This window comes from Branchiostoma lanceolatum, chromosome 3 (genome assembly GCF_035083965.1).
Source record: "Branchiostoma lanceolatum isolate klBraLanc5 chromosome 3, klBraLanc5.hap2, whole genome shotgun sequence".
In the NCBI taxonomy this organism is placed as follows: Eukaryota; Metazoa; Chordata; class Leptocardii; order Amphioxiformes; family Branchiostomatidae; genus Branchiostoma; species Branchiostoma lanceolatum.
In genome coordinates, this window is record NC_089724.1 from 213,054 (window position 1) to 238,706 (window position 25,653).

Here is a 25,653-nt window from a genome sequence, read left to right on the forward strand (position 1 = left end):
TAACCCCCCGGAAAATAATAGACAGGTTACAGGTTTTGGAGATATGTTTGGAATGTTATGGAATATCCAGTTCCTAACCAATAAGACAGCTTGATGTGATGATGTAATGGGTCGTCCTAACCAATCAGACAGCATGATGTGATGATGTAACAACTCGTCCTAACCAATCAGACAGCATGATGTGATGATGAAATAACTGGTCCTAACCAATCAGATAGCGTGATGTGATGATGTAATAACTGGTCGGCTTGGCTGGGCTTCAGACTGATATTGTATACCCCCTGGGCTTTACACTGATAGCTCCCTCCTCAATCATACAAAATGGCAGGCCTTGTTAACCCTTGGGATTTACACATGTAGCCCCCCTCCCCCCCCGCTATATCAACTGGCAGGCCCTACCTACTCCAGACGGTTCACATTGAGAGCTTCCCCCTCTCACTTGTTTGCCCTTCAGATTCACACTGATAGCCTCTCCTAAATCATACGAACTAGTAGGCCTTGTCCACCGGTTATCCCTGTTCCCTGACGTTAGACAAACTGGTAAGCCTTGTTGACCGGTTATCCCTGTTCCCCCTGACGTTATACAAACTGGAAAGCCTTGTCTGCCAGTTCATCGTGGTTTTCCCCTGACGTTATACGAACTGGTAAGCCTTGTCGGCGGGTTGTTCTCGAATGTTGACGCTGTACTGCTGCCGCCAGTCGACCACGTGCGGTCGCGCCAGCCCCGGGATCCGCAGGTTGAAGAAGTCCGATATGTTCTGGATCACACCAAAACTGGGAGAACGGATTAAAGGAAGATTTGTAAACGAAGCCAAGAACATCTGACCGTCAATATCTACAAGTTAGGACAATTTTCATAAACTGAAACAAACTCTTCAGCTTCACCAGTTTGACAGCTCTGATTGTGACTTACTGCTCTGATCGTGACTTACTGCTCTGATCGTGACTTACTGCTCTGATCATGACTTACTGCTCTGCTTCCTCCCCTCAAAATAGAACATGAACACCTGAAGGACAGTTCCAACGCTTCAGCAGCTTTGGGCTCTCAGTTCTCCCTACAACTATGGTCTACAGGTGTTTGCCATTATCAATTGTTTGGTAAGACAGGTGTGTAGGACAGGTGTGTTGTACAGGTGTATAGGTGTGCAGGTACTTACTTGAAGGGGCTCCTGATGTCGCCACTGCTGGACAGGAAATGTTTGTATCTCTTACAGTTCATCCGCTCGTTAGTTGTCATGGCAACCCAGAATATCTGCAGGGTCGGAGAAAATGCAGAGAATGAACACTTTAAGTAAAATGTCAGGAAAACTGCACTGGTTTAACCCTCACAGGGCCGAGGCACATTAAGCATAGATCTACCCTGCCCTGATGAGGAGGGTTAAATCTTACTGAGATGGCTAATAGGTGTTGTACAGGTGTTATACAGGTGAGACTTACCTGGTACACCTGGCAGATAAGGAGGATGCCGACCCAGGTGAAGTGCAGCAGGGCGTTGAGGAAGATCCACATGACCCACGGGGAGCAGTGCCCCGCAGCACCCACGTAGGACCAGAAACCCAGGCTGGAGAAACTCAGCTGGCAGTGGTGGCTCCAGTCTGGGGGGGTGAGAACAGGGGGGTTAGAACAGGGGGGGTGAGAACAGGGGGTTAGTTCACATGGTATTACAATAACGAACGAGCTGTGCTGCATTGAGTCTGGGGGTGGCAGGGGGGTTAGTTCACATGGTACAATGTAATATGATAATGTAATCCCAGAACCCCAGCTGCGGCAAATGGACCTGGCAACGGTGTCCTATCGGTGGGTACCTGCAGCTGAATTTTCTGTGCTGGTACCCACCCCTAGTGTGTCCAATTTGGAGGGGAGGGGTCTGTGGGGTGGTTAGGGGGCGATGTTGTAAGAACACGGGGGTTGGTAGTGTAATAATGAACTATTGATTTTGTGATCAGCTGGAAGAGTTTGACCTTTACCCACTTCCCACGACCTTATTACTATTAGATGATGTTTGTTGTTGACAGTTCAGATATCGCACAAGGTAAACAACATGCCAGATATCACCGCTGGGTAAACAACATGCCAGCATCACAGGATAGCCTGGGTAAATACTGAACATCACATGACGACCCTCCATGTCAACACTTGTTTATCCTACACCTGTAGGGGTCATCACCATGGCAACACTTGTTTATCCCACACCTGTACGAGTCACCAGAATGAGAGTCAAAATAAGCCAGCAGGGAAGAACTGGCCAGTGTAGGCTGATCCTCAGATGTAACATTTCACGCTTTTCCTTCTGCCAGACCTGAACCTGACAACTGATACCCCTAAGGATTTAAACTGGACATTTTTGTAGCCTCCGATGCAGACTCAACCCGGCTGTTTTCTTTTTCGAGTTATTGTTTTATACTATTATATTTTTTTCTTATTGCTGGCCGGGATCCCGGCGCAGGAGGAAGAAAAAATATAATAGTATAAAAACAATAACTCGAAAAAGAAAACAGCCGGGTTGAGTCTGCATCGGAGGCTAACAATTTTGCAGCCTTCTTTCGTCTCTACAATCATCTATGCTTTATTCTTTTCTGATGAGCCCAGCTTCAGGGCTGATATTGGTTTGCCATGATTATTTTGGCCGTGCTGTCATCGGTACAAGTCATACATGTACGTTTATCAAACAGTCAGGAGACGGCTCAAAGGCCACACAAATATAGTTTTGTTTACAAAAGGCACTGAACATTTGAGGCAGTCCCCAAGATGCTTCTAATGTGAGGAGAGATCTATGACTCAAGTGTAAGTAATTGCTATGTTATATCTCAGTGATGATATCATATTCTATACAATAAAAACAACTCCTTCATGGATGATTAACCCTTGGGTTAACCCATTGTTTCAGCAAACAGGCCAAAGTTTGCAGCAATTGATTTTTGAGGAGGTGATTTTTGAGATTTGAGGTGTTGATTACAACATGACGGTTCAGACTGAACAGTCCTACCCTGGCTCTCATTCTCACAGTTTCATGTGGAAATGTTCCAAACTCACCAGACTGGACTGACTGACAACAAGCAGGACAGGGCTTAGAGGGCAGGGTGAGCTTTATTATCTTCCCTCCTATAAACTTCACATATGTTTGGAGAAAAAGGCTCCTTTCCCCAAGCTGTGAACTGTGATCAGGCACATTCAAACTTAATAGGATAAGAACATTTTTCTGCATACAAATGCTGGTGCCTGGTGCAGGTAGCCTTGACCTTACTCCCTGCAGTACCCAAATCTAACCTGCATCAATCATTTTCTTTGCCTTTCAGTTGATATCAAAGATGTTATGAAGGTGGTCTTGCTACTATATGTATTTTCAATGTAGTAATCTGCTGTTTGCATGATACGATGCTACTAAGAGAAAAATCATGAACAATGCAGGGCAATTTTAAGCTGCTTTGGCAAATTTGGCATGACACTTGTGTCAAGAGCATTCACCTAGTAACAGTGGTGCAGGTTAGGCGCAGGTTAGGCGCAGGTAAGGCGCAGGTTAGGCGCAGGTTAGGCGCAGGTTAGGTGCAGGAGACATTATAACTTTGATTCAACCTATCCTCACCTGTACAAGCAGGTAGTATTTTCAGCCCTGTGTTACAAAATCCAGAGGAGTGCTGTACTTACATATGTATTGTCCATCTTTTACAAACATCTGTACTCCCCTCCCCCTGATAGGCTTGGTCAAAGTGTAGAAAATGTGCATTATTTTCATCTGGCTGGTCTTCCTGGCTATAAGTAGAGTTATTTTCTCTGGACCTTTAAAAAGATCTATACAATAACACTTATATTGATTACCTTTCAATTCATGATGTAATTTTTTGAATTGAGTTTTAGATTCTGCTAAGATCCTGTTTGGAAAGTTACACATTCTGTGATGTTGCTACTGCATCAAAATTTCACCAAGAACTAACCCCGTGTCCCTCCGTCTTTAGAATGCTGCATCACAGCATCTACACATGAACACCAGGCCACAGAAATACCCACAAGGCAACAGGATGGAATTCTGGCTGCAAAGGCTCATGGTCTTCCTGTTCATGACCATGAACGACCTTGGGACGTCGGTAGGACATCCGTGTTCTGTTGCTACCCACAATGCCGTGTGCCAGGGCCTGAGTCTGACCTCTGTCCCCCATGACCTACCGACGGACATCGTAGCGCTGTACGCCTCCAACAACAACATCACCGCCTTGCACCCTGCAGATTTCTCCGCGTACAGGAATCTGGAGAATCTTGAGGTCATGAACAATGACATTGCGACAATAACTGATGGCACGTTTGGCAGTCTGGCAAGCCTGGTGTCACTGAACCTGGGATCTAACCAGCTATCACAGATCCAATATGGGACATTTCAAGGTCTTGGTCATCTGCAGACTCTACATCTGAGGAACAACAACATCAGCTCCATACAGCCATTGACGTTTCAAGCACTGTCCAGTCTACAGTACTTGCACATGGATCACAACAGCCTGACTGCACTCACTGCTAATGACTTCTGCTGCAGCCTCACTCAACTGCAGGAGCTCCACCTGGAGTACAACAGCATCAGCTCAGTGGCTTCAGGCACCTTCGGGAGGCTCTCTCAGCTGCAGTACCTTCACCTGGATCACAACAACTTAGCAGCCGTCACAGATTTCCGCAGCTTAACCCAACTCCAAGAGCTGCATCTCAACCACAACAGCATCAGCACCATCCTGCCAGGTGCCTTCCAGGGGCTCCTTTTCCTGCAAAGCCTACACCTGGACAACAACAGGCTGCCTGCTGTCACTGCTACAGACTTCTCCAGCCTAACACAACTCCAGGAGCTTCACCTGGACTATAACAGCATCAGGAGTGTCCATCCCACAGCCTTCCAGGCACTCAGCAACCTGCGGACCCTGAATCTGGACCACAACAGCCTGGCAGCTGTTACTGCAGAGTTCTCTGGGCTTCCTCAGCTCCAGGAGCTGTACCTGGATCACAACAGCATCAGTACCATCCTGCCAGGTTCCTTCCAGGAACTCCCTCAGCTGCTGATTCTGCACCTGGACCACAACAGCCTGACTGAAGTCACTGCTGCAGGCTTCTCCAGCCTGAGCCAGCTGCAGGAGCTTTACCTGGACTATAACAACATCAGTAGTGTCCAGCCGGGTGCATTCGCCAACACATCCAGCCTGCGTGTGCTACGGCTCGAGTTCAACGCGCTCACCGCATTACCGGTCGAGGCTCACGGCGAACTGGCACCCATCGCAAACGTGTATCTCCATGGCAACCCCTGGCGCTGCGACTGCCGGCTGGCCGCCTTCCGGGGCGCGTTCACCGGGCGGTACCGGTTTGAGGAGCAGATAACCTGTGTGAGCCCGGGGGGGTTCGCAGGGCAGCAGCTGAAGGACCTGACGCCCCAGCAGGTCTGGTTCGACGGCGGCTGCACGGCGGCGGCCATCGACACGTTTCAAGCAAGGAACTCGACTGTTCAGCTGGGGGACACGATCTACCTGCTGTGTGAGGCGACCGGCGTCCCGACTCCGGACGTTACGGTCACACTACCGTCCGGTGCAGCTGTCAGTGTGGTGCCGGGAGGGGGGGATGGGGGCAGGGTGACTGTGGGGGGAGACGGAACCGTGGCTGTCCGCAACGCGACCATGTCAGACGCAGGAGTGTACGTCTGCAATGCGATCAACCTGCTGGGCAGAACGGCCAGTACCCTGAATGTGGATGTCAGGAGGGAAACATCGAGTTCTAGTCTGGGCATGTCGTCAACTGCTGCCTCCCCCAGTATCACAGCTTACACTCCAGCCACACTGCCTGTTGCCTCCCCCAGCACTACACAGATGACAGCAAGTTACAGTCTGAGCACAGCACAGCCTGCTGCAGCCCATGCCTTTACCAGCTTTCCCAGCCCCCCTGCACACACCGGGAGTGAACCACCGGTGACCAGTGTAGTGCAGCTGTCGACTGCTCCCAGCCCCAGCCCTGCCCTGTCTACCCCCGGCCCAGACCACTCAGCTGCCATCAGCCCCAGCCCTACTGTACACATGCCTGCACTCACAACTCTTTATGCAACTGCAACTCACCCCCCACTCACAACTCTGCACCCCAGCCCCTCATTCACTGTGTCCACTCCAGCCCCCTCCTCCACCCTCTACAGCAACACTGATTCATCCCCTTTTACCTCACATCCAACCCCGTTCACTGTTGAGCCTTCCCCTTCAGTTTCCAATCCACCACCCACCAGTACTGATTCCTCCCCTTTTAGCTCACATCCAACCCTGTTCACTGTTGAGCCTTCCCCTTTAGTTTCCCACCCAACACCCACCAGTACTGATTTCTGCTCTTCGAGTTGTCCACATGGTCATACAAGTTTACACCCACCCCACACCAGTACTGGTTCTTCCCCTGTTAACTCTGAACAAAGCCATGCATCTCCCAACCCCTCACCCATCATTACCGATCAGTCCCTTCCTATTTCTCTTCAGCCTGTCTTAAGCTCCACCCCACACATCAGCACTACTGAACCATCCCTTCCTGGGTCTCTACAGGACAATGGGATCACCTCCCCTACCCCCACCAATACTGGTCCTCCCCCTGTGACCCCTGACCTGACAGACTGGTACCCCCTCTCCTCGCTGCTGGGCGCCATATTTGGTACTTTCCTCCTCACCCTCCTCGTCTGTTCCCTCCTCTTCCTCCTCTGGTTCAAGGTCACCAACAAAGTCTCCCCGAAAGACGAGACGTCTAGTTTCGAGCTCAGCGACACCGACCAATCCAGCGCTGCCCGGAGCCTCGACCTTGAGCCTGACAAGGACACAGCAAACATGGCGGACGGCTCCAGGAAGGCAGGGCGGGTGAGTAGTATACTGGGAGCCAGCAAACCAGCACCAGGAGGAGGCGACTTCTCCTACGATGACATCATGCGGAGGGACTTTACCCCTGGACATGATGGGAAATGGAACCCCACCCCGATTCACAAACTTCCGCCCTTGAAGCCACTCAAAGGACGACCCCCGAAAGTCGACCTTCAGGATTCCGTTCAAGAGAACTCTGATCAGCAGTTACTGCTCAAGAACCAGTATCTGATCTAGAACCAGTATCTGATCTAGATTTAGTATCTGATCTAGGACCAGTATCTGATCTAGAACCAGTATCTGATCTAGAACCAGTATCTGATCTAGAATCAGTATCTGATCTAGAAACAATATCTGATCTAGAGACTTTCAGGCCAACAAATCATCATAAGAACCAAGAATTTTTTAGACAACTTCTATATAAGAAGATCTAAACAACTTACAATTTGGTTAAGCTAAAAGAAAGGCCTGCTTCTCTCCTGTCGTCTGATTGACACAATCTAACCCTACAAGTGTCAAAGGGCAACCAGAATAGCTCCTAAATCTGGGCAGGATTCATGACTGACATAAAGCAGGTTAAATAAATGTTTTGCACAAGTTTAGGGTCCCTTATTTTCTAAAAGGATAACGTAAGAAAAAGAAGTCATAACTAGATTCTAATGCTTGCTCTGTGGCTAAGGGAACAAGTTACTAAATGTTGGGAAGAACGTTGATTTGGATTCAGGACTGTAAGAAACGAAGGTATCTTTAAGGATGACTTCTGGGAGTCAGGCTGTTCACAAGACTGTACTCGACATTGTGGACAAAAAGTGCAATAAAGTTCATTCGAACATGAATAAATAAATAAAACAATGTCATGTTGTATATTTTATGTAACTTGTACTCACATGTAAAAGTGCCGTATATACACCAGTACTCACGCCCAAAAGTGCCGTATATACACCAGTACTCACGCCCAAAAATGCCGTATATACACCAGTACTCACATGTAAAAGTGCCGTATATACACCAGTACTCACATGTAAAAGTGCCATATATATAAACACCAGTACTCACATGTAAAAGTGCCGTATATGCACCATTACTCACATGTAAAAGTGCCGTATATGCACCATTACTCACATGTAAAAGTGCCGTATATGCACCATTACTCACATGTAAAAGTGCCGTATATGCACCAGTACTCACATGTAAAAGTGCCGTATATACACCAGTACTCACATGTAAAAGTGCCATATATATAAACACCAGTACTCACATGTAAAAGTGCCATATATATAAACACCAGTACTCACATGTAAAAGTGCCGTATATGCACCAGTACTCACATGTAAAAGTGCCGTATATGCACCAGTACTCACATGTAAAAGTGCCGTATATACACCAGTACTCACATGTAAAAGTGCCATATATATAAACACCAGTACTCACATGTAAAAGTGCCGTAAATACACCAGTACTCACATGTAAAAGTGCCGTATATGCACCAGTACTCACATGTAAAAGTGCCGTATATACACCAGTACTCACATGTAAAAGTGCCATATATATAAACACCAGTACTCACATGTAAAAGTGCCATATATATAAACACCAGTACTCACATGTAAAAGTGCCATATATATAAACACCAGTACTCACATGTAAAAGTGCCATATATATAAACACCAGTACTCACATGTAAAAGTGCCGTATATACATCAGTTACATATAGTCAGTCAGTCAGTCTATAAAGACTATGACATAGTGCTGCGTTAACAAAATTTCAACAACAGAAAATTTAGTAAAAAAACTATTCAAACGATCGAAACATTACACCAGTACTCACATGTAAAAGTGCCGTATATACACCAGGTGATCATCCCCTGCAGGAAGAACAGGTACCCCAGGAAGTAGTGGTGGTTCCCGACGCCTGGGGGGAATACAGAATCTCTGGTGAACACAGGAACATGCTGAAGGGTTAGGAGCAGCAATGGTAAAGTAATGCTGAGGTACCTCTTGGAAAAAGGGGCCCCGCTGGGTAGTTCAAAGGCTTTCGGGCATGACCCCTACGTGGCCATGCGGGGCACCTTGCGGCTGCCGGGCTATTTTTGGTCCCGGCCGGGACCCCAAATCATTTTAATCCGGCCTTAAAATCAATGCGGGACCCAGTAACAAATAGACGCCGTGAGGTGATCGAGCGAACACCGAGAGGTGCCACACCGGTACCCGGCAGTCCAGCAGGACTACACCCCTACGGGCACAGGCGCAACTGGGACCTAAGCATACCAGGGGCGGTGGGTTAGGGTTAGTAAAGGCACAGTAACTCACCCACGCAGTTGTCGACCCAGGGGCAGTGGTGGTCGAACTTGGCGATGCATCTGTTGCAGATTGAGCAGTGCTTGGAGCGGATGGGTTTCCTCACCTGCGGAATATACACACCTGTTACACCTGGGGACAAACACACCTGAGGACAAACACACCTGTTAGACCTGAGGACAAACACACCTGTCACACCTGCACAGCAAACACACCTGTCACAGGACAAACATTTTCACACCTGGTAAATAAGTGAATCAAATTCATAGTTTGAAGTTTTCAATTCTGGTTTGAAGTGCTGGCTCTAGGCACGGCCATTTGCAGTTTGTATCTTTTACCCAAATGCAAACTAAAGGCCTTTCATTGTGAGCATCATGATGACAGGTGGTTTGCCTTTATCACACGGAACACTGGCAGTCATACTCACCACACACGTGCTGCAGAGCTCATGGAGGTTCAGGTTTCCCTTCTCAGCAAGCTCCGTTATTGTCTGGCGAAGGGAGAAGAACAAGAGTAAAATGTCTTCTTCTTAACTTGGGCACAAGAACAAGACAACGTAATCACCAATAACTCGCGTCTCTCTCATCGATAAACATAGAAGCACCCGTCTTCACATCAGAAGCCACCAACAAACACCTCCAACAAAACAGAATCTGACTTCCTTTAAGAGACTCTTGAAGTAACGGAAATGAACAAAACGAACGGACACAGACCATGAACCAGCTTTCGCCCTACTATGTGTTCTATGTTGTACCGATTGTATAAATATTATGTAATTATATATGTTGATAGAGTTAGGACTAATGACTGTGTATCTCTGCTATATTGTCCTTACCTCTTTCCTCATGACCTCAATGAAAAGCGGCCTGTGTGCGGATTTGAGCTTCTCATGTATAAACAAAGGTTCAAACAAACGAAGACATGTGTGCACCATTCCTCACGTTTTTCCTCTGCTCGGCGGTGTTGTTGACGACCCCCGGGTCGGCGCGCCAGCAGCGGTAGAAGTTGTACATCAGGAACGCCGTGTTCACCAGGAACGGCAGCTGAACCCCAAGGTCAGACACATGTGCTGACAAGGTCAAGGTCACAGAACCACGACTGTCTGAATAGAAACCTTCCCAAGTCTAACAACAGAAATATGCGGTGTTTCCCTGTTGTGGCCCTTGGTGCTCTAATGGTTAAACTCCTGATTGTTTACTTTTACATAAAAGAGAAACATACTGAAAAACAGTGACTTTGTTTTCTGGCTGTGGCTTTTACTCCAGTCTTAGAAAACTGAATCTGTCAAAAACTCCAACAGACAAATGTTCTTCTTTCTGATATGACAAATATGGTGAAGTCAATGATATTGTACATATCAGGCCAAAGTCAGAGGAGTGGCTTCAGGACAACTGAAACCTTTACAACAACAAATCAAAGTTATTTGGTACCTACGTAAGTGCATCCATGGAGTACTACAGGTTAACACTTCTGTAACTATTTTCATGGTTCTCCCTGCCTTAGCATGCCAACAGTTGGCTCGCATTGTCGACAGATGAAAGTGTTGATGATGATGATAATGATAAATAAGCAGTAACAGGTCTGTTGTGGCCCTAAGTACACTAATGGTTAAACTTTCGAAGTGTTCCTCTTGTAGTCCTTAGCAGAGCAATGGTTAAACATAAAGGATATAAGGAACTTAGTACACTAGTGGTTAAATGTAAAGGATATAAGGTCCTTAGTACACTAATGGTTAAACATAAATGATATAAGGTCCTTAGTACACTAATGGTTAAACATAAAGGATATAAGGAACTTAGTACACTAGTGGTTAAATGTAAAGGATATAAGGTCCTTAGTACACTAATGGTAAAACATAAATGATATAAGGTCCTTAGTACACTAGTGGTTAAACATAAAGGATATAAGGAACTTAGTACACTGATGGTTAAACATAAATGATATAAGGTTCTTAGTACACTAATGGTTAAACATAAATGATATAAGGTCCTTAGTTCACTAATGGTTAGATGTAAAGGATATAAGGTCCTTAGTACACTAATGGTTAGATGTAAAGGATATAAGGTCCTTAGTACACTACCGGTTAAACATAAAGGATATAAGGTCCTTAGTACACTACTGGTTAAACATAAAGGATATAAGGAACTTAGTACACTAGTGGTTAAATGTAAAGGATATAAGGTCCTTAGTACACTAGTTGTTAAATGTAAAGGATATAAGGTCCTTAGTACACTACTGGTTAAACATAAAGGATATAAGGAACTTAGTACACTAGTGGTTAAATGTAAAGGATATAAGGTCCTTCGTACACTAGTTGTTAAATGTAAAGGATATAAGGTCCTTAGTACACTAATGGTTAAATGTAAAGGATATAAGGTCCTTAGTACACTAATGGTTAAACATAAAGGATATAAGGTCCGAACCAGCCGAACCACGTGACCCTTAGTACACTAATGGTTAAATGTAAAGGATATAAGGTCCTTAGTACACTAGTTGTTAAATGCAAAGGATGTAAGGTCCTTAGTACACTAATGGTTAAATGTAAAGGATATAAGGTCCTTAGTTCACTAGTGGTTAGATGTATAAAGGATATAAGGTCCTTAGTACACTAGTGGTTAGATGTATAAAGGATATAAGGTCCTTAGTTCACTAATGGTCAAACATAAAGGATATAAGGTCCTTAGTACACTAATGGTTAAATGTATAAAGGATATAAGGTCCTTAGTACACTAATGGTTAAATGTATAAAGGATATAAGGCCCGAACCAGCCGAACCACGTCACGTACATCCAGAACTTGGTGGCCAGGTAGATCGCTACCGGGATGGTGGTCTGGAAACTGCTGTCAAAAAACACCCTGGGGACAGAAAATGGACAAGGATTTCTCGTTAACACTGACTGGTGAGACAGCAACTGTCCAAAACTACCTGGACAGAATAGTTGGCTTTGTCTGAAACTGTCCCGGCTTAGCAGTGATTGAAAGGTCCCGTTGAAGAACTGGCGTGGAGATGGTGTTTAAACGTATACAGGGCTGTCTTTACTTTATTTTTTTTTCCGTCCCAGGTACTGCTTGGTAGCCTGTGTTGATAATTCTTGTTGTTGAATCTGTCATTTTCAGCTCATAAAAACACATTTTCATCAATTTCATGCCGTGAAGTTCAGAGTCGTGAAATTTGGTTCCATCCCAAAAAGTAAATTTCTGTACTTGGGTCCTGCAGACAGCCATATGTTTACATCAAGACAATGTCCTACCTTGCTCACAGTCACAGATCCCTCCAGCCTTCCCACCTGGACATTCATTCACCTATCTATCTGGCTTGCAGCTATGTGAATACGAGTTACCCCAGGCAGCGTTGCTGATATATGGGCACTACTGCAGGCAGTGACATGGAAACAACACATACACCACTAACAAAGATATAAAAAGGGGAAAGAAGAAAAGCTCACTTTTTCACCACATAACCGAAGAAGTAGAGGATTCCCATCAGCAGCAGTTTGATGTACCAGCGCTCGTCCAGCTCACAGATCAGCCCGATGATGTACATCACCACGAACGGGAACCCCCACATCACGTAGCGCCGGATTCGCTGGGGGGAGGGAGGGGATTGGTTAGCACAGGTCACATGACACCTAACCAATCACATACATCACCACGAACGGGAACCCCCACATCACGTACCGCCGGATTCGCTGGGGGGAGGGAGGGGATTGGTTAGCACAGGTCACATGACACCTAACCAATCATGTACATCACCACGAAGGGGAACCCCCACATCACGTACCGCCGGATTCGCTGGGGAGGGAGGGGATTGGTCAGCACAGGTCACATGACACCTAACCAATCATGTACATCACCACGAAGGGGAACCCCGAAATCACGTACCGCCGGATTCGCTGGGGGGAGGGGAGGGGATTGGTCAGCACAGGTCACATGACACCTAACCAATCACATACATCACCACGAACGGGAACCCCCACATCACGTACCGCCGGATTCGCTGGGGGGAGGGAGGGGATTGGCAGCACAGGTCACATGACACCTAACCAATCACATACATCACTACGACGGGAACCCCCACATCACGTACCGCCGGATTCGCTGGGGGGGAGGGAGGGGATTGGTCAGCACAGGTCACATGACATCTAACCAATCACATACATCAATACGAACGGGAACCCCCACATCACGTACCGCCGGATTCGCTGGGGGGGAGGGAGGGGATTGGTCAGCACAGGTCACATGACATCTAACCAATCACATACATCAATACGAACGGGAACCCCCACATCACGTACCGCCGGATTCGCTGGGGAGGGAGGGGATTGGCAGCACAGGTCACATGACACCTAACCAATCACATACATCACCACGAACGGGAACCCCCACATCACGTATCGCCGGATTCGCTACGGGGGAGGGAGGGGATTGGTCAGCACAGGTCACATGACACCTAACCAATCATGTACATCACCACGAACGGGAACCCCCACATCACGTACCGCCGGATTCGCTGGGGAGGGAGGGGATTGGCAGCACAGGTCACATGACACCTAACCAATCACATACATCACCACAAAGGGGAACCCCCACATCACGTATCGCCGGATTCGCTACGGGGGAGGGAGGGGATTGGTCAGCACAGGTCACATGACACCTAACCAATCATGTACATCACCACGAACGGGAACCCCCACATCACGTACCGCCGGATTCGCTGGGGAGGGAGGGGATTGGCAGCACAGGTCACATGACACCTAACCAATCACATACATCACCACGAACGGGAACCCCCACATCACATACCGCCGGATTCGCTGTGGGGTGGGAAGGCTTCACCTGATCAGACTTGATCCTCTGCATGAGGGGGGTACTACCCACCCTTACGTACCCCCCCCCCCCTACGTACCCCCCCTTACCTGGTCAGACTTGATCCTCTGCATGAGGGGGGTACTATCCCCCCGCCCTTACGTATCCCCCCTTTCGTACCCCCTTACCTGATCAGACTTGATCCTCTGTATGAGGGGGTACTACCCCCCCTTACGTACCCCCCTTACCAGATCAGACTTGATCCTCTGCATGAGGGGGGTGCTACCCCCCCCCCCCCCCATACGTACCCCCCTTACCTGATCAGACTTGATCCTCTGCATGAGGGGGGTGCCCCTCCCCCTACATCCCCCCCCCTACCTGATCAGACTTGATCCTCTGCATGAGGGGGTACTACCCCCCCTTACGTACCCCCTTACCTGGTCAGACTTGATCCTCTGCATGAGGGGGGTACTACCTCCCCCCCTTACGTACCCCTTACCTGGTCAGACTTGATCCTCTGCATGAGGGGGGTGCTACCCCCCCCTTACATACCCCCCTTACCTGATCAGACTTGATCCTCTGTATGAGGGGGTACTACCCCCCCTTACGTACCCCCCTTACCAGATCAGACTTGATCCTCTGCATGAGGGGGGTGCTACCCCCCCCCCCCCCCCCCCCCATACGTACCCCCCTTACCTGATCAGACTTGATCCTCTGCATGAGGGGGGTGCCCCTCCCCCTACATCCCCCCCCTACCTGATCAGACTTGATCCTCTGCATGAGGGGGTACTACCCCCCCTTACGTACCCCCTTACCTGGTCAGACTTGATCCTCTGCATGAGGGGGGTACTACCTCCCCCCCTTACGTACCCCTTACCTGATCAGACTTGATCCTCTGCATGAGGGGGGTGCCCCTCCCCCTACATCCCCCCCCTACCTGATCAGACTTGATCCTCTGCATGAGGGGGTACTACCCCCCCTTACGTACCCCCTTACCTGGTCAGACTTGATCCTCTGCATGAGGGGGGTACTACCTCCCCCCCTTACGTACCCCTTACCTGATCAGACTTGATCCTCTGCATGAGGGGGGTACTCCCCCCCCCCCCTACATACCCCCCTTACCTGATCAGACTTGATCCTCTGCATGAGGGGGGTACTCCCCCCCCCCCTACATACCCCCCTTACCTGATCAGACTTGATCCTCTGCATGAGGGGGGTGCTATCCATCCCCTTCTCCTCCCGAGCCTTCTGCAGGCGCTGAGTGATCCACTGGTTCCTCTTGGCCACAGCGATGTCTAGCGGCGTCTCCCCCTGTACACAACAAACAAACAAACATCACAAACTTAAACCAACAGCGATGTCTAGCATTGTCTCTCCCTGTAACAATGGAAACATCTCAAACTTACACCAACATCGATGTCTAGCGGCGTCTCCCCCTGTAACAATGGAAACATACATTCTGATACATGTGCTGAGGTTGGGTTAGGGCTAATATTATGGTCTCAAACCGTCGTTCTATGCATAGAAGTTGGGCTAGCGTCAATAGTTAAGGTCTCACCCTGTCGTTCTGTGCGTTGAGGTTAATAGTAATTAAATAATAGTAAGGTCTCACCCTGTGGTTCTGTGCGTTCAGGTTATAGTTAAAGTCTCACCCTGTTGTATTGTGCATTGAGGTTAATACTAAGGTCTCACCCTGTCGTTCTGTGCATTGAGGTTAATAGCTAAGATCTCACCCTGTCGTTCTGTTTACTTAGACTTAGATCCTCCCGTGCCAAGTGGCACATCGGGCAGCAAGCTTCCTCCATTTTGTGCGGTTTTGGGCCATGTCTTCCGCTCCTTGCAAGGTAATCCCCAGTTCGTCGAGGTCCTTCTGAAGCATGTGCCTCCATGTGAATTTGGGTCTTCCCCGTTTTCTTTTCCCTTTGTCAGGTTTCCATTTGAGCGCTGTTTGTGCGTGTCGCTCCTCAGGCATTCTAAACAAATGGCCAGTGTATTTTACTCGTCTTTCCTTGATGGTGATACTAAGGGGTTTTGTCCCACTCCTATTGTAAACTTCTTCATTTGTAGTTCTATCTTTATAAGTTATGTTATATATCCTTCTAAGGCACCGCTGTTGGAATGCGTCAAGTTTTCTTTTCATTTTTGCTGTAATTTTCCACGTCTCGCTGGCATAAAGGGCCGTGGGGAGAACTACGGATTGAAGTAGCTTGACCTTGAGCTTTCTGGAAAGTGTCCTGCTGGACCACACGGTGTTCATTCGTCTGAAGACCGCCGCTGCTTTGCCTAGGCGGGAGTTTATATCTGTGTCAGAGTCCCCTTCGGCAGTGATAACACTGCCAAGGTATGTGAACTGGGTGACGTTTTCTGTTAGTTCACCATTAATTTGTAGTTGTGTGTTTGGGGGGGGTTCACCAACCTGCATTGCTTTAGTTTTGTTCCCACTAATCCTCAGTCCTACTTTGGCAGAGTTTGTCTGTGTTGGTGGTCATGTCTTGTAAGGTTTGGTGGGATTCAGCTGTTAGAGCGATATCGTCTGCGAAATCGAGGTCGGTGAGACGCCTACTCCCTTTCCAGACTAAACCAAAGTTTGGATTGTCCATGGAATTGCGCATAACATAATCAATGGTGACAATGAACAATAGGGGGGATAGAACACATCCCTGCCTTACCCCAGTGACTATATCAAAACTGTCCGTGTATCCTGAGTCGACCTTCACGCAGCAACTTGACCCCTCATACAGGTTCCTGAAGATATTGGTGAACCTTTCAGGTATGCCATATGTTCTGAGTATTTTCCATATTGATTCTCTGTGTACACTATCAAATGCTTTTTTAAAGTCAATAAAATTTAAGGATACTGGTCTTTGGAACTCAAGGCTTTGTTCAATGATGTTACGTAATGTGAATATTTGATCACTGCAGGACCTGTTGGGTCGGAATCCAGCCTGTTCCTCCCTGAGTTTTCTGTCTGTTGCACTTCTCAGTCTGTTTAGCAGGACAGTACAGAACACTTTGCCTGGTATTGAGAGTAATGTAATCCCTCTCCAGTTACCACAGTCACTAAGGTTGCCCTTCTTGGGTAATTTCACTATTGCACCTTTTTTCCAGTCTAAAGGCGTTGTTTCTTTATCCCAACACAAATTGCACAGTCTTGTTAGGTTTTTAACAGTTGCATCACCACCTTTTTTCAGTAGTTCAGCTGGGATTTGGTCTAATCCTGCAGCTTTATGATTTTTTAGACTTTTTATTGCATTAATGACCTCTGTTTCTCTGATGTGTCCACAGTCTATATCTGAGTCTGTTGTGAAGACTTCTGGAAAGGTGAATACGTCCTGAGGTTCGGGTTGGTTCAGTACCTCTCTGAAGTGTTCAACCCAACGTGCATTTTGTTCTTCCTCTGACAAAAGGGTTTTTCCATTTTTGTCTTTGATGGGGACTCCGGAGTTATTGCTGGTTCCGCTAAGTTCACGAGCTATTCTATACAGTGTTCTGTACGTTGACGTTAATAGCTAAGGTCTCACCCTGTCGTTCTGTGCGTTGAGGTTGGTTCCGTGCTGGATGAGCAGCGTGATGACGTTGGTGTTACCTGAGATGACCCCCCAGTGCAGCGCCGTGTTCCGGTGGTACTTGTCCCCCAGGTTCACACTCGCGTTGAAGGTCAGCAGAAGTCGGGTGGGGTCAGTGCTGAAGGGGACATAAACATGACGGCATTCACATCATCAACACGTTCAAACACACATGTTTACACACGCACATTCACACACGCACGTTCACACACGCACGTTCACACACGCACGTTCACACACGCACGTTCACACACGCACGTTCACACACGCACGTTCACACACGCACGTTCACACACGCACGTTCACACACGCACGTTCACACACGCACGTTCACACACGCACGTTCACACACGCACGTTCACACACCCATGTTCACACTCGTGTTAAACGTAAGGAGCAGTCTGATGGGGTCTGTGTTGAAGGAACATTGGAATCATATAATATATTGTATTAACTGTTTTGTCCCTCTACATTAGCTACGATAGGATCTGGTTCACATTTAGAATTCTGTGTCCACATGAACAGGTGACATGTTTAAGGACTCACCTGTATGTCCTGTATGTAAGGGACTCACCCGTATGTTACTGGACTCACCCGTATGTCCTGTATGTAATGTCCTGTATGTAAGGAACTCACCCGTATGTTACTGGACTCACCCGTATGTCCTGTATGTAGGGACTCACCCATATGTCCTGTATGTAGGGACTCACCCGTATGTCCTGTATGTAATGTCCTGTATGTAAGGAACTCACCCGTATGTCCTGTATGTAAGGAACTCACCCGTATGTCCTGTAAGTAAGGGGCTCACCCGTATGTTACTGGACTCACCCGTATGTCCTGTATGTAAGGGACTCACCCGTATGTTACTGGACTCACCCGTATGTCCTGTATGTAAGGGGCTCACCCGTATGTTACTGAACTCACCCGTATGTCCTGTATGTAAGGGGTTCACCCGTATGTTACTGGACTCACCCGTATGTCCTGTATGTAAGGGACTCACCCGTATGTCCTGTATGTAAGTGACTCACCCGTATGTCCTGTATGTAGGGACTCACCCATATGTCCTGTATGTAGGGACTCACCCGTATGTCCTGTATGTAATGTCCTGTATGTAAGGAACTCACCCGTATGTCCTGTATGTAAGGAACTCACCCGTATGTCCTGTAAGTAAGGGGCTCACCCGTATGTTACTGGACTCACCCGTATGTCCTGTATGTAAGGGGCTCACCCGTATGTTACTGAACTCACCCGTATGTCCTGTATGTAAGGGGTTCACCCGTATGTTACTGGACTCACCCGTATGTCCTGTATGTAAGGGACTCACCCGTATGTCCTGTATGTAAGGGACTCACCCGTATGTCCTGTATATGGGACTCACCCGTATGTCCTGTAAGTGGCCCACATCAGCGCCGTCATGCCGTTCTGGTCAATCATGTCCGCATCCTGTGGGGCAGACGGTATGGGGGTTACAGCGATGAAGGTTAGCATGGAAAATTTGTAGTCCTCGGAATGGGACGTTAAGCCGTGGTACGCTGTTTATTGTGCTTGTCTAAATGACCTACAGAAATTTCCCGGTACAATGAACCTGTAAATACTGTACATAACGCCTGTCTTCTCTGTCACAAACATTCGAAGAATAGCCCTTCACAAGCTACAAGGAAACTGTTTCGCGACCACCTTTATTTTACTTTACTTTACTTTACTTTACTTTACTTTACTTTACTTTACTTTACTTTACTTTACTTTACTTTACTACATGTATAAACACAAAGAAACAAATGAGGGGTTCTACTATTCTCTACTGTACACACAGACACATCCCACACACACAGAACCTACATCATATAATTCTGCTCATACAAAGACTGCACCAACAACCACAGCTGTTTAAGCATTGCTGAATTTGAGCTGAGGTTGCAGAAATGGAAGTGAAGATCTGACTGTGCCATCAACAACACTCCCACAGGTAACCGCAGGTGCACATGGTAAACAAAACCCCCACAGGTGAGCACAGGTGGGACACTTTCTCACCTGACCCTTTGCCAGCAGGTAGGCGACTATAGTGGTGTGGCCGAACTGGGCAGCCAGGTGGAGGCAGGCACAACCTGTAACAGAATGGACACCTATGTTTTACACACCAGCACACAGGCATAACCAGTAACACCACGGACTCCTATAGTACATATGTCACCGACACACAGGCACAACCTGCGATATAACGGACACCTATGTTACACACACCAACACACGGGCTAAACTTACAAATGCAATGGACAGCAATATCAATGTGGCCCGGTAAGATTACTAAAAACAACATCGAAACCTCATCATTTCAGCATTAAACTGGCTGTCACATTGTCCAGTTGAGGTCAAAACAAACAAACACACACACACACACACACACACGCACACACACAAACAAACAAACAAACAAACAAACCAACAAACCTTCCCCGTCCAGCAGTGCAGGGTTGGCCCCATACTGCATGAGCAGCACACTCATGGCCGTGTGGCCCTGACGCACGGCCCAGTGCAGCGAGTTAAACAAACAAACAAACAAACAAACCAACAAACCTTCCCCGTCCAGCAGTGCAGGGTTGGCCCCATACTGCATGAGCAGCACGCTCATGGCCATGTGGCCCTGCCGAACGGCCCAGTGCAGCGAGTTAAACAAACAGACAAACAAACAAACCTTCCCCGTCCAGCAGTGCAGGGTTGGCCCCATACTGCATGAGCAGCACGCTCATGGCCATGTGGCCCTGCCGGACGGCCCAGTGCAGCGAGTTAAACAAACAAACAAACAAACAAACAAACAAACAAACCTTCCCCGTCCAGCAGTGCAGGGTTGGCCCCGTACTGCATGAGTAGCACGCTCATGGCCATGTGGCCCTGCCGGACGGCCCAGTGCAGCGAGTTAAACAAACAAACAAACAAACAAACAAACAAACCTTCCCCGTCCAGCAGTGCAGGGTTGGCCCCATACTGCATGAGCAGCACGCTCATGGCCATGTGGCCCTGCCGTACGGCCCAGTGCAGCGTGTTAAACAAACAAACAAACAAACAAACAAACAAACAAACAAACCTTCCCCGTCCAGCAGTGCAGGGTTGGCCCCGTACTGCATGAGCAGCACGCTCATGGCCATGTGGCCCTGCCGGACGGCCCAGTGCAGCGAGTTAAACAAACAAACAAACAAACAAACAAACCTTCCCCGTCCAGTAGCGCAGGGTTGGCCCCATACTGCATGAGCAGCACGCTCATGGCCATGTGGCCCTGCTGGACAGCCCAGTGCAGCGAGTTAAACAAACAAACATACACACACACAAACAAACAAACAAACAAACAAACAAACAAACCTTCCCCGTCCAGCAGTGCAGGGTTGGCCCCATACTGCATGAGCAGCACGCTCATGGCCATGTGGCCCTGCCGAACGGCCCAGTGCAGCGAGTTAAACAAACAAACAAACAAACAAACCTTCCCCGTCCAGCAGTGCAGGGTTGGCCCCATACTGCATGAGCAGCACGCTCATGGCCATGTGGCCCTGCCGGACAGCCCAGTGCAGCGGAGTGGAGTTCAGCTCCCCCCCCAGCTGATCGATGATCGCTCCCTTACTGATGTAGTACCTGCAAGGGAGGAGGTGTGTGCATGTAGTTAGAATGTAATGTGAAGAAGTTTGTGTGTTATAAAGATTGGAGGAAAATCTTTAAGCCTTTTCATGCATGTATACTACAGTATAGTATGTGGTGACATACAGACTGGGCGGCTCCTATAACCATAGAATAAACCAAGGAGTGAAACTGAATGGAACATTAAACCTTCATTAATATGACTTTTTTTGTAAAAACGGACAAAAATTGATGCGCATGCGGATGCCATCAATATATTCAAATCGAAGTGGCCTAAATCAAACAATGATACAACTAGGCAGTTCTGTAGGCGACTACTAACTTGACGAGCTCCAGGCGGTTGTTGATCGCCGCCCAGTGCAGAACCGTCACGTTCTCCTGGTCCGGTGTGCGGACATCATAACCAGCTTCAACCAGTTCCTACAGAACACAGACAAAACTGTCAGACCTGGTGCAACACCTGACAAAATCTGACAAGGTACATTGTAAGATTAAAACTGAAATAAGAGACACTCATTAAAGTACCACACCGAACACACCAAACACACCAAACACACCGAACACACCAAACACACCAACCACCCGAACACACCACACACACCGAACACACCGAACACATCCAACAGGCATTTTGTCATCTACAGTCTTCCTTCTTCACAGTCGGCAAAAGTGATTTTACTACCTTGGATGGCAAAAGGAATACTCTGCTTTTCCTTTGTAAATAAAGCCTCTAAACCTGACAAGCAGGACTTGAAAGTGTGCAAATGTTGTAAACACACAACGATAGTCAAGTCATGAGCTTTCTACTCACATGACACCTGTCAATCACACATTAAATATTACAGTCCAGCTCACATGACACCTGTCAATCATCACACATCAAATATTACAGTCCAACTCACATGACACCTGTCAATCATCACACATCAAATATTAAAGTCCAACTCACATGACACCTGTCAATCACACATCAAATATTACAGTCCAACTCACATGACACCTGTCAATCATCACACATCAAATATTACAGTCCAACTCACATGACACCTGTCAATCATCACATCAAATATTACAACTCACATGACACCTGTCCACCACGCCGTACTGCGTTGCTCGGATGATGTCGAAGGTTTTGTAGTCCTCCTCGGTGTAGACGGGGGGTTGGTTCAGGGGGGTGTTCGGCGCCGAGCTGGGGGGGCTGGGCTGCGTCGGGTAGCCTTTAAACTCCTGTGACAAACAAACAAACAAACAAGTCAACAAACAAACAACACCTGACAGATGGGTTTGGCTACCTTTAGATTAAACTCCTGCTACAAACAAACCAGCTAAACAAACACTGATACAATGTGTTCAACCTACGAGTAGCACAACTTGTTGAATTAAATCATTAACGACACTGACTGGTGTTAAAGAATTATCATAAACTAAAACTACTGTAATTCTTGATTTGTTAACTGTAACTTAAGTTAATTTTAGCTGATTTAACTGTCACTAGTCAACAGCTAAAATTTCATCATCGCTAATACTTGATCACTAATATTTTTATTTGAGATAATAATGTTTGTTCTCAACGTTAATATTAAGTGCCGTGACCTACTCCATTTTCCCCCAACCGCTATTGTATATTTTCCTGCCGCTATATTAAAGTGATTTACAGTACTACTACTAGGTTATCAAGTAACAACAGAAAGAGGAAAACATATAGTGTAATAAAGAAGCTAAATTCCAGGCCAGGAACTGAAGAATGTTAACAGTTTAGCCTCCTTGTTCTGTGTACGTAAGGTTCTTCCCCCCCCCCCCCCCCCCCCTCCCCCTGTAAACAATGAGTCGGCGCGTCTATTGTCCCGCCCCGTGACCGACAGGTGCTTTACTCAGCACGGACATGGGCAGGTGTTCGGCCGGGTTTTTCACGGATGTCCGACGTTTCGTGTACAAACTTACACCTTATCTGTCTTCTAGGACTCAGTCTCAAGCCAACAAACACAGGGAAAGGCACAGAATCGTCCAGATCGCCAGAAAACATAATATCTGTAGACGCGCGTCCCATGTAACGTTATATGGGCATCAGTTAACATGTTCCGGTAGACATAGCACAGATATCTCTGCGTTTAGCGCACGAACCTACTTCTTATCTGTCTTCCAGGAATCTATTCCAAGCCACTAAGCACAGGGAAAAGACACAAGCAAAGGCGCCTCGATCGTGAGAAAACATAATATTTTTTGTGCGCTCCATGTACGTCTATAGTTCACATGTTCCGGTAGACATAACAGCGATGTAAAATGGCGCATAAAACCACCCGCGGACCCCCTAACGCCCCGTAACCACGCCCAGCTACAGCTGACATCATGGCTAACACAGGGAAGCCGTCTGTTCCCCGTGCAGAGAAGAGACAGAACGTTACGAACCTCCGGAGTGAAGACTGGTTTGCAGCCCGCCTCTTTCTCTTCCTCAGCCGCCATCTTGGAAACTATGGAATGATGGGTAACGGGACGGTTCATTAACACCCCTTTTCACTGGAGGCCACGAACGCGCTGCCACCGCTGCCACCACTGAGCGAACGGAGATTTTTTTTACTAATTCCACAAAGAACGATTTTCTAAAAACGTTTTTTTATGTTAAGTTGTCTTTTGAATCATTTCACATCTTGTATCACACGCCGACACGATTTTGGTCGCTGTACGGTCGCTTAGCGATCTCCGTCTCAGTGGAAAGTGGGCCTATCAACACTATAAATAAACGTTATGGGTTTCGTGCGCGGTAAGCTTGTCTATTTTCACAATTTTTCATTCATTTCAACTTTATTTCAGGCACCTGGCCCATATAATACAAAATACAAAGGAGAAGGACTACATAAAAATACAATACAATACAATATACCTAACTTTAACTATCTCTTAAAAACAAGGTTGACATAATGTCTCCAGAAGGTGCTGTAGTGCAATGACCCGGAATATATGAGTGTCTGTATTGTAATATTTTCGGAACAGAGCAAACGGGAAACGAAAGAGTGTGACAATTTTCGAAGTCGGGCATCAAAAGTATCGAGCAAATAACCAACTAGTACTTGACTGCCTCCTCACACCGAACGGTAATTTCAGAGCGCTGTTAAATGCCACACGAAGTTTCGAGATAACCCCCACGCTATAGTCAGCCCATTACAATGCATGTAACGTTAACGTTATATACAAACTTTGATAGGGTTAGATTTTCAGGCGAACGGGTGACGGTCTACCGAAAATAATTTCATCAGGTTGGTAGAATATAGGATATGGGAGATTCCCTTTACACAACCAGGTTTTGTTCTCACCTGCTAACGTTTCGGTGTCTGTCAGACACCTTCTTCAGAGCTTCTGACTGGAGTACTGCTTCTCACCGCCGATGTAGGTGGCGCTTTTGCGGGGTGACGGTCTATTTTAAAATACGACTTTCTGGCGATTATAAAATACGACCGAAGCTCCTCAATACTCTCCAAGCAGAGGTTGGTGGGGAAGGTTGTGACCTTCTTATCATATCGGCTCCGTTTTCTGTCCAAACTTAGCCTCGATCTCCGCAGGCTCCCTCCGGCTGTTTTCTTTAGCTACCGTGTTTAGTACATTTTTTTCGTTTTCTTCAACTTAAAACCCTTAAGCTGCCAGGATTTTTAGCCAAGTAAAAATCAAAAATGTTTGACCCCTGACCTCCCTCACGAAACCCGCGAAACACCCGGCGGCGCTAACTCCCCTAACTTCCCGGCTTCGCGCGCTACACGCACGCAAAGCTGTTTTGTTCTGGGGAATGCCCTATCCCGGTTATAACCGGGTCCAGCACACAAGGTATATTTCTGTATCCCTAATTAAGTCGGGACTGGGAGCTTAAGGGTTAAGTAGCCCCCAAATGACCTAGCGAGGGGCAAAGTAGGGGGGGGGGGAGGTCCCAGGCTAAGGCGGGCAGGCCTCCAGCCTGGCGCGGAATGACGCAACGGTGGGAGCCGTAACAACCGCGCCAGCTTCCACTGGGGGATGGTGCGTGGGAAGAATGGATATTTGAATGAATCTGAATATTTGAATGAATCTAATGAATGAATCCCGTTTTATTCTTATTTTCTGCACGTTAACGTAAGGCGTAACTGACGACCGCGTCATTTCAATGTAATGCACAACATCTACTCGGACTTTACTATAAAACCAAAGCGATAAATTATCGTCAACTGTGTGTCAAACGTGTCTAAAATTGTCCAATGTCACAAACGAGTGGTTTGTTGATGTGCGAATCCATTTCTGTGAGTGACCTTCGTTGTGCCCCTATGGTGCCAAGGACAGGTGAGTTTAGGTGTGGTTACAGATACACCTAAGACATCACCCCACCGTTCAACACCTGACGACAACGTCGTTTTAGAGGATATCACCTTAGAACTACATCTGATGATGGCCCCTCTGTAATTGTTTACCCCAAATCAATTTCACTGTCTGCTTCACTCGTAATCAAGCCGTGACGTTTATCGCCACTCCCATCAGAGGTTTCAACAGTTTGACTCACA

The 25,653-nt window shown here is 47.3% G+C and overlaps 1 protein-coding gene across 3 annotated transcripts; it reads right to left on the reverse strand.

The window, feature by feature from the left end:
* Positions 1-96: 96 nt before the first annotated feature.
* On the reverse strand, positions 97-23,614 carry LOC136429606 (palmitoyltransferase ZDHHC17-like). 3 transcript variants are annotated; one of them, XM_066419488.1, is made up of 17 exons: positions 23,543-23,614; positions 22,217-22,363; positions 21,459-21,556; positions 20,985-21,133; positions 19,544-19,617; positions 18,891-18,955; positions 17,468-17,630; positions 15,132-15,257; positions 12,587-12,726; positions 11,894-11,996; positions 10,082-10,204; positions 9,568-9,630; positions 9,153-9,246; positions 8,671-8,754; positions 1,438-1,595; positions 1,158-1,252; positions 97-774 (listed from the first exon to the last, which is right to left on the reverse strand). In XM_066419488.1, exons 1-17 carry the CDS (start codon positions 23,594-23,596, stop codon positions 633-635), a joined length of 1,878 nt encoding a protein of 625 aa, XP_066275585.1. In that variant the 5' UTR covers positions 23,597-23,614; the 3' UTR covers positions 97-632. The 3 variants fall into 3 exon arrangements, with proteins under 3 accessions (XP_066275585.1, XP_066275583.1, XP_066275584.1); XM_066419486.1 differs by lacking the exons at positions 20,985-21,133; positions 21,459-21,556; positions 22,217-22,363; positions 23,543-23,614 and adding an exon at positions 20,335-20,559; XM_066419487.1 differs by lacking the exons at positions 20,985-21,133; positions 21,459-21,556; positions 22,217-22,363; positions 23,543-23,614 and adding an exon at positions 20,087-20,327.
* Positions 23,615-25,653: the final 2,039 nt, after the last annotated feature.